Genomic DNA, 14,506 nt, shown 5'->3' on the forward strand with positions numbered 1-14,506 from the left:
TATTCAAGAATTACTTTTAGAAGATGAGTGAAAACCACAGACTGAAAGGATGCCTCATCATTTATTAGTTAAGCCAGTTAATAAGTCGGAAGAGAGAAAATGTTTACATAGATTATTGATAGACTTGGGGAAAAAATAAATGTTCTTTCAGGTACACGAGTCCTGATACTTGGAAACTTAGTTTGGTATGGAGTATGAACTTTGGTTGGTAATATATGGTTTATTTTAGCTCTTTTTTTACTTCTTTAATCATCTGTTTTGACTTAAAAGCAGTAATTTAACAAAATTAATCAAGAATAAATGACTAACAGGTTTAACAGTATTGTAAAACATTATCATAAATTGATAAATTAATGAAGTAAATAACATATTTTATGTTAAATTATTTTCTTCTTAGTCCCCTAAAGCTGATAGCAGAGGTTTTAGCTTGTCTGCTATCACACACATTCACTCTCTTCAGGTCCATCACAGGAATTAGATTGACTATGATCTGCTGTGTGCCTTAAGGCCAAACCTCAAATACTTCTAGGTTCATTAAGTAAGAAATTTAAACCACTAAAACATAAAATAGCAATGTGTAGACACATTGGCTGGTTTTATTTTCAAAATTAAAAGTCCTGTCAGGAGAAAAAAAAAAAAAAAAAGAAGAAAAAAACAAAGGAAAAAAAATAAGCAGCATCTTGTAAAGCCCCAGTTGTGCAATTAGCATCATGTGGGCAGACTTCTGCATGAGCAGACCTCATTGCTGGTTTGGGGACCAATACTCCAGAGCTGCAAACACTTAAACACTGACTTAACTTAACTGTTAAGAGTACACTTGCTGAAATTAATGGTGCTTTTCATTGCAGTAAAGAGTGTGTCTGTGTGTATAAAAGATGGAGTTTCAGCTTTTTAATTTCATGATGAGTGAATGAATTATTCATATGTATTCTACAAAAAACCGAACAAAATTTTAAAAAGAACTTTTCTACCTCCACTACTTCTCTGAAGTATTTTCTTCTTAGATAACCTCTCCACCGCTTCTGTATCAAAATAGCCATTTTGCTCAGATATCTAAAATGGAACATATTAACAAAGTAATTAGTTTTTCAGACTTCAGACCTATTAACTTTTATAATAATAAAAATAACATACAGTGTATTATGCATCATACAAATGACCACTACCAGCATACTTTATGTAATACATGTAAATATATACATACACATATATACATATGCACAAACACACATATAGACCATTATGTACATATATTTATTCATACACCCATACTTTTGTTTATGGAAAACATGGGTTACTGCAAACTTACCTGTATACTATTAGAAAAGGTTAATGAAAAAGCCTTACAAATTTAATTTGAATAATGAGTTATTTCATTTTCATGGTTTTAACCAACAAATCTGACCAGTTCAGATTTTTTTCTATCACATGCAACATTTTCACAGCTATACTATTTTTAACTATTTGACAAAACCTGCTGACAGTTGAATTTTTAGATACTTTTTTCACTTTTAGACACCTTTTTGCTTTTATAAAATTACACCTAGCTTAATTGTGAAAGTTTACTTTGTCCTTAATTAATTAATATATAGACATACATGTTGCTACTAAAAAATTCATAACTGATGTCACATAAATTTTTGCAGAAAATTATTGAATCATCACTTTTGGAAATAGAAAAAGCTGTACGAGGGATCATTCATACCAGCTAACTATGAACGTCAAACTTATAAGCCTGCACTCCACTCAGTGAAGGCATTCTTTGGGTAATTCAGAACACTGAGAATTGGCAACATTGAACCTGTGGTACTAAGTAAGCCAGAGACAATCACAAAATTATAGAATAAATCAAGGTTGGAAGAAACTTTCAAGATGATCTCGTCCAATTGTCCACCCAACAGCACCATAATCACCCCAAAATCATATTCCCAAGTGCCATATTCAGACACATCTTGAACTTCAGGAGATAGTGACTCTGCCATCTTCCCAGGTAACTCATTCCAATGCCTAATAATTCTTCTATTGAAATTTTTTTTCTAATATCTCATCTGAACCTCCTTTGATGCAGCTGAAGTACATTTTTCTAAGTGCACATAATGATTGCAGCCTATCTTCCTATGAGGGAAATATTGGCCATTAAGTAGCAAATGTTATTTAAGCTAATAATTCTTTAGTTTCATACAGTAGGTCTGGATGATGTACAATTAATTCCAACAGGCAAGAGGTCAAACTAGAAGATGTAACAATCCCTATCCCTCAACCACCCTGTTTTATGAAGATAGAGAAGTTTGAGCAGATAAGTTTGGCCAGCTGGGCTTATGACATAAAAAATGGAAGAGGGCTTTCTGGGAGAATGGGCCAACCACAGTTTCCAGGAAATCTGTAACAATCTTATAAAATCATAGAATCACTAAGGTTGGAAACTACCTCCAAGATCAAGTCCAGCGTTGATACAGCATTTCCCAGAACAAAGCTGGTGAAAGGCCACACGAGGTGAAGCCACACGAGGAGTGGCTGAGGTCACTTCTGCTCAACCTGAAGGAGACTGAGGAGGGACCAGTGCAGTCCACACCTTCCTCACAAGTGGAAGCAGAGAGGCAGGCACTGATTTCTCTCTGGTGACCAGTGACAAGGAGGGAGTGGACTGAAGCCGTATTAGGAAGATTTATGTAGGATATTAGAAAAAGTTTTTCACTCAGAGGGTGGTTGGGCACTGGAACAGGCTTCCCAGAGAAGTGGTCACAGCACAATTCTGCCAGAGTTCAAAAAGCATTTGGACACTGCTCTCATGCACATGGTATGACTCTTGGGATTGTCCTGTGAAGGGCCAGTAGCTGGACTTTGAAGACACTTGTGGGCCCTTGCAACTCAGGATATTCTATGTTCCTACATGAAAAGTCTCTGAAACAGCATATCCAAGGGACATCTAGTTATTTCTTTTTCTCCCACTCATAACAAGATTTCTTAAACAATACTGTGTATGTATTCTGAAGATAATTTCCATGCTTTCTAGCATCATGACTTTTTAATTATATACAGTTCTAAAAGTCAAAAAATTGTTATTTCTTACAATGACACAGAATATATTTAATTCTGTTGAAAAACTGGGTAACAGTTTTGCTTTTTTTTTTTTTTTCAAAATACTCCGATTTTATTAAAATCGAGTAATACCATGAGAAATTTTGAGGAAAAATTCAATGCTGAAACATGGATTAAGATAGGCTTGATATACTACCTCAGATAGGCTCGGACACGGCATGCTCGAAACCAGCGTTGGATCTTGACAGCAGCTTTGTATTTTGCTTTTCTCTCTTCATCTATAGCTCTGAAAAAATATAAAAGTAGTAATATTTCTCAGCATGGTAAGGTAGAACCAAAGCAAAATTTTTTTTCTAAATATGTTTTATTGTTGCAGCTTGGGATCCTTTTCACCAGGTTTTTCACTTTTAATTCTACACAATTCAGTGCTAGTGCAGATAAATTTTATTTACAATAGTTACATAGTATGCAGGTAACAAAGAATATTGCAGCTCGTAGAGGATGTAAATTTTGGGAGTGGGTATTTCTTATTCCCATACAATACTTAGATACCTGTCAACATGTCACATGGACTTCTTTCATTGTAGGTGAAATATGTGGATAATGCTTTAATGATAATTAGGCCTGAGTTACAATAAAAATCATGTAACTGTATAAAATTGCAAATCTACAGTGTTTGTGACAAAGTTAAAAAAAAAAAAAAAGTCATGTAAGGAAGACCATGAAACTAAAAGAGATTAAAGAAACATATTGTTAGTCTGGAAGAGACTTTTCAGAGTTCCAGAAGAAATTGCTCCCATGATGAGTTTCAATGCTGAGGGGTAGAACTCAGCTATGAGATCTCCTGTAGATTTTATTCTTCGTTTGTTTGTTTCAAAATGTCAGTAACTAACAAGTCTTTGAACTTTAAATAAAATTTTAATTTTCATTGATTTTTATTCTTTCCCATTTTTATTAGGAATGTAGTCACCAAATTCTTTAATTTGTTACACCTGATGAAAAATAACATTCAGGTTACTATTAGTTAGTTTTCTTAATCAGCTCTTCTAAGAAAGTTTCATGTCAACATTAACAGCCTCAGTAAATACAAACAAGATTATTGTTTATATGATAAATTAGGATTATCCTCATTATACATCTGAAAATGAAATGAATTGCAGATTTACAACCAGAGATCAAGAAACATTAGCTCTGCTCATTTTATGTCATCTGGTGCAGCATTTGCTCTCAAATCACATTACATGGGCACAAATTTTCACTATCTGATGTGCCTCAGACATTCTCAGTGCCTGAAAAATCTGGGAAACAAGTTTTTTACCTAAAAATGGACAGTTTTCAAAACTGGCTAGAGAGTTTTCTTGATCCTTTCCTGTGCAGCTTCCTAGTCTTCAACAGGAAGCAAACACCTGTAGAATACATTTCCTTAGAGGAAAATTATTCTGATCAAAAGGGTATGAGCGATTTAGCCTTGGACAGGCAGCCACAAGTACATCTTGGAAATGAGGGGGATATGGGACTGGCCATGTCAGAGGTGCCAGCTCCAAACCCAGTCCTACCCACTTGGCAGTGACAAGAGTGTAGGAATCTTAGAAGAGCAGAAGCCTTATCCTCTCTTATTCCCTGACAGATTTTTCCTAATTGGCATTCAATCTTGCCTGGCCAGGACGGGAGAGAAGTCCTTGTAAAGTTTATTGAAGCAAACCAGCAAAAGAGTTGTTTTTCTCACAGGATAGCTCCACAAACACTCTCAGCTGCCCTTGCCAGCAGAAGTGTTTCGAGGTGTAAGTTTCTCAAGCAGGTATCTGCCTTTTTTATCAGATTGCCCAGTTGTCATACTGCTAGAATTAAGCTCTTGAGAGGCACGGATACTTCACAAAGGCTGTACTGCAAGTTAAAAAGGCCTACTCAAGCACCTGACATATAGATACTACAGTAAATAAAAGCAGGTTCTTGAATCAGTAGAGTGATAAAATTGTGTAACACTTAAAAGAATGAATTAATGGATCCTGTATATTCTTATCCTTATGCTAAGGATATTTCTCAAAATGCAGGCTTATGGTATTCTTGCACTGTGGCATCATTGGGCAAGTTCTTCCCTAGAAAGATGCTTTCCCTAAAAAGCCATGTTAAGACACCTCACACCTCTCACATAAACAGAGTTCTGCATAAAGTACAACAGGAATGTTATTAAGATCAGAAAAACGTTGTTGTGCTGGACTCTTTGAATCCTCTCATTTACATTCCCAGCTGCAAATCTGAATTTTCTGAAACAGATTGTAGCCCATTCTTAAAAGGGAAACAATTCATTTTTGGAGAGCTCTGCCAAAAAAGAAATCCCCAAACAACAAGCATGCTGCCCTCCAATGGATTTCCAAGTCAGGCTCAGACTGCTCTTTCTAACCTGAAATATGTGAAATACAAGTATAGCCTGCTGCAACAGACGTTTTTTTAGTGAACAGAACTGCTGTGTGTACAGCCACAACAGTATAAGTGAAAGTTCAGGCAAAGAACAGAAAACCACAACACTGTACATGCAGGCAGGACTTGATCTATGTAACTTTAGTGATGTTCAGGAGCTTTGTTATTCATGCTAATGATGTTGTAATTAGATTCAAAAATAAATTATTTGTGATTACTGAAGGAAAAAACCCACAACTGTGCTAAACATGTTTGGTGTTTTTTTATGTTTGAGCTTTTTCATTACAGATACAGGAACAGCACAGCTGAATAAAAGGATTTATAGGACAAATCTCGGCAATATTTAAGTAAGTCTTACAACTTTCAATTTCCAAGAATCTGGTCTGGGAAAAGTTGGCCACCACCATTCTGGGAGTCAGAAAACTCGGAACAAACCATCCCAGTTGGTGAGGACAAGGGTAACAGATCTGATCTCTTTCAATTAACTTTAAAAAAAATATTTTTTTTTATATTAAAAAATAAGTAGTGTCTTTGCAAGAGGACAAATGTCCAGGCACAGTCGCAGATGTGAGCCAGGAGAGCAGGGACTCAGCGCTGGCGTGGCGCATCTCCAGGGACGCTCAGGGAAGAACTGCACCTCTAGGGCGGGACCGAAGAAAGGAGGTCGGCTCCCGAGGCGGGACAGGGCGGGCCTTGCGAGGCTCAGCAGGAGGCTTCAGGAGTTTACAGAGGCTCCTTTTCCCTCAAAACTATCAGGGGGCGGGGGAAGAGTGAGACACTCAGAATTTTCTGTGTATATAAGGGCCCCTTAAAGACGCTGCGCTGCGGCCACCAGGTCTCATCAGATCACTGTGGAAATATTGGGGAAAAGGCAATGGGTTGGTGCTCTCGGGAGGGATTTTAAAGCTAAATAGTTTCCCTGAATAGTATCATCACAGAGTGGGTCAGGCTGGGAGGAGCCACAGTCATCTGGTCCAACCCCCTGATCAAACAGGGTCATCCCAGAGCACAGGGCACAGGATTGTGTCCAGACGGTTCGTGAATATTTCCAGTGAGGAAGACTCTACTCTCTGTGGTCAACCTGTTCCAGTGTTTGGTCACCTGTACGATAAAGTTCTTACTCATATTTAGACTGAACTAGCAGTGCATCCAGTTTCTACCCATTGCCATTTGTCCTACTGCTTGGCACCGCCGAGAAGAGCCTGGTCCGTCCTCCTCACTCTCCCTTCACAAACTTACAGACAGGATGGGGTTCTCTTTCACTCGTCTCTTTTCGAGACTCAACAGGCCCAGCTCCCTCAGCCTTTCCTCGTAAGAGGGATGCTCCAGTTCCTTAATCATCTTCATAGCCTTCCACGGGACCTTCTCCAGGAGCTCCGTGTCTCCCTCGTACTGAGGAGCCCAGAACCGGACAGTTTCCAGCGGGGCTGACTCCATCTCGTTGCCGGCGGAGAGCGGGACCCCTCCGCCCCAGCCCAGCATAAGGCGGTGCATCCCGCTCCACCACCAGCACGGCCCAAGTACCTGTTCGTAAGGAAATACTCCTCTCGGAGTCCCGCCAGCCTCTCATGAAGCCTGGCCAGGGCGGCCATGCTCGCTCCCTCCTCCCGCCCGCAGGACGCTGCCGCCATGGCAACGGGACCGGTCCAGTGCGCTCGAGCGCGGGGGTGTCGCTGCTACCGGCGGCCCCGCAGCCCGGCACGGGCAGTGCTCCGGGGGCAGCGGCAGCTCCGCGGGGCTTCACCGAACCCGAGGCGGGGGTGCTGGAGGACACGCGGCGTCCCCGGGCAGCGGCCGGGAGAGGGAAAGGAAGAGGCGAGGTGGTCGCGTCCGGCTTCCTCCGGTGCCGCGGCTGCTTCCGGGCTCTCATCATGGGGGACTGAGGAGCAGCGCTGGCCGCCCGCGCCCTCCCCGCCCGGCCCGAGCCCTCCTGCCCTCGGCTCCCACCCACCTCCCCTCGCTCAATCTCTGCGAAGCGGCGCCAGCCTCCTCGGGGAGCGGCCGGGGGAGGCGCCGGGTTCATGTTCCGGGTCGCTGAACCTACCCCGACCCGAGCTCAGGCGGCGAGGAAGAGCTGGTAAGCCCGGGGAGACACGCGTGTCCGCCGCCCCTGCCCGGCCGCGGGGCCGCTCTCTGCGGGAGGGGGTCCCGACACCATCTCCGCGCCACGGCCGGGGCGTGGGAACGTGGGGACGAGTGGTGGCTCCGCTCGGCCGGGCCTCCCCTCCCCGCTGCTGCCCCTCTCGCTGGAGGGAAGGTGATGGAGCCCGCCCCAGGCCCCTGGGGGACGAGGCGCTGGAGGTTCGAGAAGTGCCACTGCCGTGTCTCGGCGGCTGGACGTGTTTGTGAGCGAGCAGTGGGCTGGAGGAAGAAGCTTGCCTTGTTGAAAAAAGGGATAGTGGGCGAAAATAAATCAAAACTTTTGTTCCAAGCTTAGTTAGGTGTTCCTGTCTGTGTTTTTCCAGTAGTGGTAGAGTCTCTAAGGCCTAAAGCCCTCGCAGCGTGTGTAGCTGAGCATCCAGGGCAGTGTGTGTTTCCTCCTCTAAAGCTTTTCTGCTGCAAACCAGGAATCAACAAGTGCTGCTATAGCCATCGAGCAGGGAAAGTATGGGTAGTTCTCCTGCAAAAGAAGTTCATAGATTTACTGTTTTATGTAATTCCTTATGCTAGCATAATGACCTCAAAAGCCATAATTTTTTTGTTGTAGCACTGTAAGGAAGGAGTAAAAAAATAGAAAAACACAGTTCTGTTAGTAGGCCGTGCAGATTTAAAAACTGGTAGTGGAGAGACTTGATGGAAGCAAGATGTTCCAAGCAACCAGCTGGGAATTTCATTTTCTTCCTGAAATCTTTGGTATCTTGTGATATGTTTGGTATCAACTGGTATATGTAGCTTCTCTCTTGTTTCATTTATTAATGGAAGCAAGGAGGATTGTGATGGTGTTTTGTTTGTGGGGTTTTTTCCAAAGGTTGATAACCTCTTTTAGAGGCTATGTTACCTATACAAATACCTGGTGGTAGATTTCCCAGCTGAAATAGACTTGAAATAGATTTCCTTTCATATTTTTCTTTGTTCTTTTCTGGGGATGGGGAGAAAGGGGGAGGGTAAAGTTTAGTGCTTCTTTTCTCCTCCACTTTTGCTGATACCACCATTTTTTTCCCTGTGTGTTTTTTTTTCTCTATGCTCTTCTAAATGAAAAAATTAGCAAATAAAATCTCTTTTTGAAAGTTATTTGCCACAACAAGTTTTCTGGTGTTGCTAAGCATCCACATTTGCCTGGTGTAAATATAACAACTTCTGTTGGTGTAATTCAGAATGTTTCAGAGAACAAGGTATACTCCAGTGGCATAAGTATTTTTATTTGAGTATTTATGTTGCATACAGTGGAAACATTCCAAACTCATATCTGTGTTCTGTCAAAGTCTTCACTATTTATTTGACCTGTAATTTGTCTTTAAATTTTATTATTTTGTGTCTACATAAAGTAATTTAGTTCCAGAGGTTTCTAGAGTAGCCCTCAGCAGCATGAGGTGTAGGCATATTTTTCTGTAATTGTCATCATACAGTAATGATATTACTTATGCTGGTACACTGCTCAGAGGAATTCAGTACAGAGGAAAATATTGAAATTTTGTCCATTAAAAATCTGACCACTCCTCAGAGCTACTCTCTTATTTTTCTACACAAGTTATTTCAGAAGCTGTCTGTTAAAGGAGGCCTGTTTGGGATGCAGGAAAATACTTTTTACAGTGTCTAATTCTTGATGTAGAAAATTAAGAACTTTCTAAAAACATTAAGATCCTAAAGAGGTGAGTAGGTTCTGAACAGCCACAGAGTAAAATTTTTCACTTAGGCTGGTAAAGCTCCTCCAAAGCAGAATGTTTTTTAAATTGTGAGTTCACATGGCAATTTAAGAATAGTTTGCAGTTTTGATACTTGCTGGGCACTCTGATCCTTCTGATAACGACTGTGGTGCTTTAGCATATTACCATGATTTGACAGGTCATGTGATTTGGCACCTTGGCAATTAATTAATGAAGTCATACTTCTGAAAAGGGCAAGCATATCAGTAAATGGCAGCAATGGGATTGCAAGAATTGCTCCCTCTCATGATAAATTGCTCCACATCTCCTTTCTGGCTGACCAATTCATTTGTGTTAGAGCCTTGTTAAATGTAGTTCATGTCAGCATCTTTCTGACTGTATGCTATTGCTCTGTACGGAACACTATTTCACTGTTTAATGGGGGTAGACTGATAGTATTTATTGTTGTGCCTTCTGAGATAAGCAGCGGTTTCAGAAGAGTCAGATGTACTTACTCTAAGTTAGCCTGGTCTTAATTTTTAGGGGGATCAGCAGTATAATAGGTGGTAAAATTACATCAGTCCCAAAATACTTTGAATTACAGAATTACAGAAGTGGTCAGGCTGGGAGGGACCACAGTGGTCATCTGGTCCAACCTCCCTGCTCAAGCAGGGTCATCCCAGAGCATAGGGCACAGGATTGCATCCAGATGATTTGTGAATATCCTCCGTGAAGGAGACTCCACACTGTCTCTGGTCAGCCTGTTCCAGTGCTTGATGCTCTGCACAGTAAGGAGGTTCTTCCTTGTGTCAGGAAAATCCACAAATGCTAGAGGCTTATGTCCAAAAAGGAGACAGAGGAGTCCTGCTACTTTATTCAAATACAGGAAGAGAGAAAAAAAATGTGTCCACCGGGGCACACATCCATGGTGTTTTCTAGAGGTTTTGGAGGGTGCAGCCTCCTTTTATCCTCAACTCCTTGCCCCCTTCCTTTCCCCATTGGCTGAGGCTCTAGGAAGATACAGCCTTCCCGAACTGCCAACCATATATTCCCTCCTTGAACCTACTATTTTACCCCAAAGTTCAGAAACTCAGGCTTGTACAGACCCTCACTTATTTGTTTCAGAGCCAAGCTGTCTGTGCTCTGCAAGGAACCTGCTGCCCACAGTTAGCAGAGACATTAAGCCCCTTTTCAAAGATGTTAACACCCACACCTTCACCTATGAAATTGTTTGTAAAGACATTAGCTTTCCTCTCAATCCCTCCTCTTCTTATTTCTCAGTTTGTCTTCACAAACTCTAGTTATTATTAACTTAGCCCTTTCTAACAACCAGGAACATTTGAAACACACCCTCCCAACTTTTCCATCTCCTTTTTCTGCACCAGGTGTGACAAATAAATGCAGGTAGCTCTTATGCCCTGCAGTGGTTGATAAAGGATGGCTTTGCATACCTGGTGGTCCAGGAGATAGTGCTAAAGGATATAACTAGGTGTGGATGTGGAACTGGATGCTTTGTCCTCCTCTTAGTGATGGCTTTTTAAAGACTGTGAGTTTAAGTAGTCTAGGCGCAGCTTCAGTTTCTGCTCATAGAATTGTTAAGTTTGAAAGACCTCTGAGGCTGTTACCGCAGCACTGCCACATCCACCACTAAACCATATCTCCAGGTGCCACATCCACACAGTTTTTGAGCACTTTCAGCAGTGCTTCCACCACTTCTCTGGGCAGTTTGATTCAATACCTGACCATTCTTTCCTAATTTTTTTCTTTGTAATAAGGAAATTTTTCCTAATATAAATTTTTTCTAAACTTCCCCTGGTGTAGCTTGAGGCAATTTCCTCATCTTGTTACCTAGGAAGAAGGGAAACAAAACTTCTGTGTAACAGAGGTTTACTGGCGATTTCATAATCTACCATAGTCTCTTGCCAGCTTTTTAATAATTTTTACTTAATTGTGTTGCTTTGTTTTGCTTCCCTCTGTGTGTCCCAAGAACCATGATAGTTCTCTTTTTTGAATCTGTAAATTCTTCAAGTAAATCAGTGAGATTTATCATGTGCTGCTCTCTCCCAAATACTTGCTCCTCTTCAATCCAAATTTCAGTCATGCTCACTAATAAAGCAGAGCTCTCAAAATCAGTGCTTCTAGGGCTTTGTGAAAATAACTTCTGAGGTGGAGAAATGGGATTCAAATTAGTACCTATCTGAAGATACAGGTACTCCCTGGGTACAGCTGAGACGTCAGAGAATGTGTATGGGAAAAGATTGGAAGTCAGGTCTTTTAATCTCGAGGTTGAGGGAACTATTTGATTTCTCTTGTGCTTTTAGCTTGTGATCAAGGTGGTTTGTGAAGGAAGCAAAACTCAAAGCTGGTTCTTTTTGGAATTGATAAAGCACAGATGCAGCAGGAATTTAGCTGCAAGTAGCCCCAGTCCTGTTTAACAGGAAAAGGTATAGAACTAGAAAGTAAATGTAAATGCACCTGTTGGTTTGGCAAGATGTAATGCCTCTTAAAGAGTTGTGCAACTAAATTAACTTCTCTATCACTGTGTGTTTGTTAAATATTTTGTGTGCAATCAGAGCTCTCCATTGTTATGTAATTTAGGTGTGAGGTGAACACAAATGATTTTAATTTTCACTGAAGAAGTGAGTGCCCATTATTTCCATTGGGATTTTCAGTTTGAGTATTTATACTGAACAGAAGCTGTGTGATCTGTTTTGGAGCAGGTGAAAGCAGTTATGCTGTTCCCTGCAAACAGGACTTATATGGTCTGTTCTAGTAAGGGTTAGAGAGGAAATGGCTCAGCCTTTGGTGAACTACATTAAAATTGCTTCAGATAAATGTAAAGGTCACTGTAGGCAAACTAGATTTTCTTGTAGTAAAGTAGGATCCTCTCCTAGTGAGAACATTACAGTTTATTGCTAGCTGTGGGCTGTTGCTGTAACAGCATTTTTATGGCCTTATGTGAGTCGTGCTAAACTGTGGCTCATCTTAATATTTTATGTACCTCAATATGTTGTTCTACATTCGTTGTTACAACCTTTGAAATTTCTTATCTTACGCTGCTGATACTCACTGGTAATGTCCTCAATACGTCTTGTAATTATTTTTCAACTTGTTTCAAATGCAAATATTTTTGTTACAGTCCCATCTGCAGCAATGATTAAAATTACTTCATAGGCCTGACAGCTGGTTGTGAACAATAGAAAAAGTTTCAAAACTGAGTTTGTCTGATAAATAATTCTATAATAGAAATGTGCTCCTGAGATAGAACAGTTAATCTGAAATCTGTCTGTCTGCTGCTACCTTTGGGTTTTGGTTTTTGTTTTGTTTTTTTTTTCAATTATAGCAGGAGAAATGAGAGCACCAATAAAATTAAGCAAAAGAGATTTTTTGGGTTTTGAGGAGGAGTTTTAATGTGGACCACTGGCATGTTGAAAGTGGTATGTGAATAGAAAGCTGAAGTGGTTTGTATTTGCATTCTCAATCTATTGCAGAGAAGCTTGCACTGTCCCAAATTGATCAAGTAATTATTGCAGTCATCCTAAGGAAGCATGTTGAAATAGTTAAAATATTAATTTGTCTGATCTGTGTAGGAGGCGATGCAGTTATGATACAGTTATATTATACATTGGACTATGGCCGCAGTTTTTAGGGCAAATAAGGTCACTGCTCTTTACAAATCTTAACTCAGGAGTTTCAGTGAAGAGACTTGATATTCAGTAGAAAAGATTATTTGCAGGAATGCATGATATTCAAAGTCGTAGTCTGCTGGAAATTAAGTCCCTTTACTGCTCAGAGTAATTTAAGAATCTTGTTATCCCTTTACTTCAAAACACTTGAGGATGTCACTTTTCTTGAGTTTTGTCTTTTAATCTGAATCCATCTGTATTACAGTATTTTGGGAGGAATTTGGGGCAAGTTTCATTCAGGTATAAAAACTCAGAGCTGGATATATTGTGTTGGATCTTGAAGTATTTGTAACTAAGGCAATTTTACCACTGTACTTGTGCCATTATCTGGAATAAATTTGTATGTCCACTCTAGGAGCTGTATTGATTTTAGTGACATAGTTATCCATACAGATTAGGGATACTGAATTGAAGGAATTAATCATAAATTATGGTGCGAGGCATTAGTGTCCCTGTCTTCTCTTTCCCTTTTGCTTTGTGCTGCAAGATCACTAAGAGAATGGGCTGCAAGAGATTTATATAAGCTAGTTCATATTCTGGCAGGTTAGCAGAAATCTGTTCATTTGGAGAGCTAAATCTGGGTTTAAGACTACAGATTCATGTTTTAGTGCACCTCCACTTCTATCAATTTGCCATAGATGCAAAAGTGTGTGGCAGGAAGGGCTGGGCAGGTGTTTGAGGGAATTGGTGTCTCAAATTAACCCAAATGTGCTGCTGTTTGTCTGTTGAGGTGTTATGGCTTCTGTAAAATGAGTGCAGAAAAGCTCCTTACATCTCTAGGGCGTGTCACTTCTGGTATGTGCACCTCTGGAGATTGCCTGTCCTCTTGGGGATCTAACAGGAGCGCAGAAGGGGTGAGTGTCCTCCAACTGCAGCTATAGCCATGGAGGAACATGGGGTAGTGCCTCTGTTTAAGCACGTTGTGAACCAAATGGATTAAGGAGAAAGTGTCACACTTTTCCAGAGCTGTCTCACCATTTATAAGACTATATAATTCTGCTGTGCTAAGAGCCAAAGAAAACATTCAGAGGGAGTAATATGACTAGAGGTTACATCAGGACAGGAAAAGAAGTATGGGAAATAATGCAAGTGACACAGCAGTTTTGAGAATTCAAAATAAACCTTTATTTCTACCACTTTCTGTGCTTTTATTGTTCCTGCAATTGAAATGTTTAAAAATTTTCTGGAAATGGTTTAAAAGGAGAGTATATTACTTGTTTAGGTAAGAGATTTCATGAGCATTTGGATTTCTTCTTAAACATGTTCTTAATTCCCTCCATTAATATTTAAGACTGCCCATTCAGCCATCACCAGTAGTACCTTTGATGATGGAGTTTGTGCTAAGTGGCAGAGGGAAGCTGTCTGTGATCTGTGTAGGTTTTCTCCACAGCAACACTGAGTATGTGTAGAAAACTTGTTATTATAGGTTCCTCCAGCCATTTATATTGTAAAACGAAGTGAAGAGTCTTGATTTTAAATGTCCTCTGCATAATTTACGGAATGTACAGTGTCTTCCGTATATATCAGTTTGTGCAATGTAAGCATGAAAATTATTCTTTG

At 40.5% G+C, this 14,506-nt stretch overlaps 2 protein-coding genes across 2 annotated transcripts in view; one reads left to right on the top strand and one right to left on the bottom strand.

Moving 5' to 3' along the window:
• Positions 1 to 7,097, bottom strand: part of SPATA17 (spermatogenesis associated 17) — an 86,313-nt gene extending 79,216 nt beyond the window's left edge. Inside the window, exons 1-3 of the mRNA XM_018921252.3 lie at positions 6,982 to 7,097; positions 3,236 to 3,325; positions 972 to 1,053 (exon numbers count right to left, since the gene is read on the bottom strand). Coding sequence (XP_018776797.3) covers positions 972 to 1,053; positions 3,236 to 3,325; positions 6,982 to 7,088 — 279 coding nt within the window. The 5' untranslated portion in view covers positions 7,089 to 7,097. The remainder of the gene's footprint in view (positions 1 to 971; positions 1,054 to 3,235; positions 3,326 to 6,981) is intronic.
• A 219-nt stretch (positions 7,098 to 7,316) lies between these two features.
• The window catches only part of GPATCH2 (G-patch domain containing 2), a 119,053-nt gene continuing 111,863 nt past the window's right edge, over positions 7,317 to 14,506 (top strand). Inside the window, exon 1 of the mRNA XM_009096395.4 lies at positions 7,317 to 7,534. Coding sequence (XP_009094643.3) covers positions 7,479 to 7,534 — 56 coding nt within the window. The 5' untranslated portion in view covers positions 7,317 to 7,478. The remainder of the gene's footprint in view (positions 7,535 to 14,506) is intronic.

The sequence above is a fragment of the Serinus canaria genome, chromosome 3 (assembly GCF_022539315.1).
Source record: "Serinus canaria isolate serCan28SL12 chromosome 3, serCan2020, whole genome shotgun sequence".
NCBI lineage: Eukaryota > Metazoa > Chordata > Aves > Passeriformes > Fringillidae > Serinus > Serinus canaria.